This window comes from Merops nubicus, unplaced genomic scaffold (assembly GCF_000691845.1).
Source record: "Merops nubicus isolate BGI_N331 unplaced genomic scaffold, ASM69184v1 scaffold29682, whole genome shotgun sequence".
NCBI lineage: Eukaryota > Metazoa > Chordata > Aves > Coraciiformes > Meropidae > Merops > Merops nubicus.
This window is the reverse complement of record NW_008596059.1, coordinates 6,365-7,451: the sequence shown is the minus strand read 5'-3', so window position 1 is coordinate 7,451 and position 1,087 is coordinate 6,365. Positions and strand designations below refer to the sequence as shown.

The 1,087-nt window shown below is 62.6% G+C and overlaps 1 protein-coding gene across 1 annotated transcript in view; it reads left to right on the top strand.

Annotated features, from left to right (window-relative positions):
* Positions 1–858: 858 nt before the first annotated feature.
* IL10RA (interleukin 10 receptor, alpha) overlaps positions 859–1,087 on the top strand; it is a 3,630-nt gene continuing 3,401 nt past the window's right edge. The window contains 1 exon segment of the mRNA XM_008936275.1: positions 859–922. Within this exon segment, the coding sequence (XP_008934523.1) occupies positions 859–922 (64 nt within the window).

Here is a 1,087-nt window from a genome sequence, read left to right as displayed (position 1 = left end):
TTGCACAGGCCCCAGGAAAGCCCTCAAGCAAGCCCTCCTGTAATTCAGCCTGTCAGAAGACAAAGCTGGGGACTGCCAGTGGCTTGGTGGTCATCCAGGTCCTGGCACCCAGGGACAGCACCACCAGACATGGGGCCAGAGCCCCGTGTGTGCCGTGGCCGTGCCAGGGCCCCGGGTCTGGCTGGCTGCTACACCCCCTGCACCATACCCAACTGCAGAGCTTGTGGTGCCACCCCTGTGCCCAGGACACAGAACAGCCCAGAGGCTGTCACTGGGCCCCAAAATGGGGAAAGGCAAACCACAGGCTGAAGCACGAGGATATGGGCTGAGCCCAAAGGAAGGGAAAGAACAAACCCTGTCCTGGGGCTGTGGGCTCTCCAGGGCTGGTTGTGAGCTGACTGGCTTTAGCGGCTGGCAGGACAGGACCCTGGCCCTAGGGGACATTGCTGAGTGGGTGCTGTGCTCAGTAGAACCCCTCTGATGGGTCATCCCAGCTGCTACCACTTGCCCCCTGTGCTGTGCTTTTAACACCTCGTTTAACAACAAAGCAGAAAACACATGATTTACTCCTATTTTCTCTCTCAGTGGTGTACTGGTTTGTTCAGAAAAGTCCCCAGAGCTCTTCCTTTAATGCTGCTTGTAGGAAATGCCCAGCCTGTGCTGAGACACCAGCCGTGGGTGGGCAGTAAAGAAAAGTGGAAGTTGCTACGCAGCTACTTTCCTCCCGCTGCGCTAACGCCTCCGAGACGTCACCGAGAGCCAGCCCCCGGGGGAAAAACGAGCATCCAGCAGCCTGCCAGAGCACAGCTCGGCACCCCGCTCGCCCAGCCCCACGCCTGCAGAGGATGCTGAGCTGGCATGGCGCCCTGCGCCGCAGCCCTGGCACTCTGTGTGGCACTGCTCCTCGCCCGGCCGACCCACGGTGAGTGTCTTCCCGCACCGCGCCGGCCCCTGCTCGCTGGGTCTGAGCCCCACGGCTCCCGGCAGGCTGCTCTGCTCCCCCCCGCACCCGAGATCCCGGTACCCTGCTGGGCACACCCAGCTCGGACACCTTCGCTGGCTGGGGAGCGCCCCCGCGCGGTGTGGC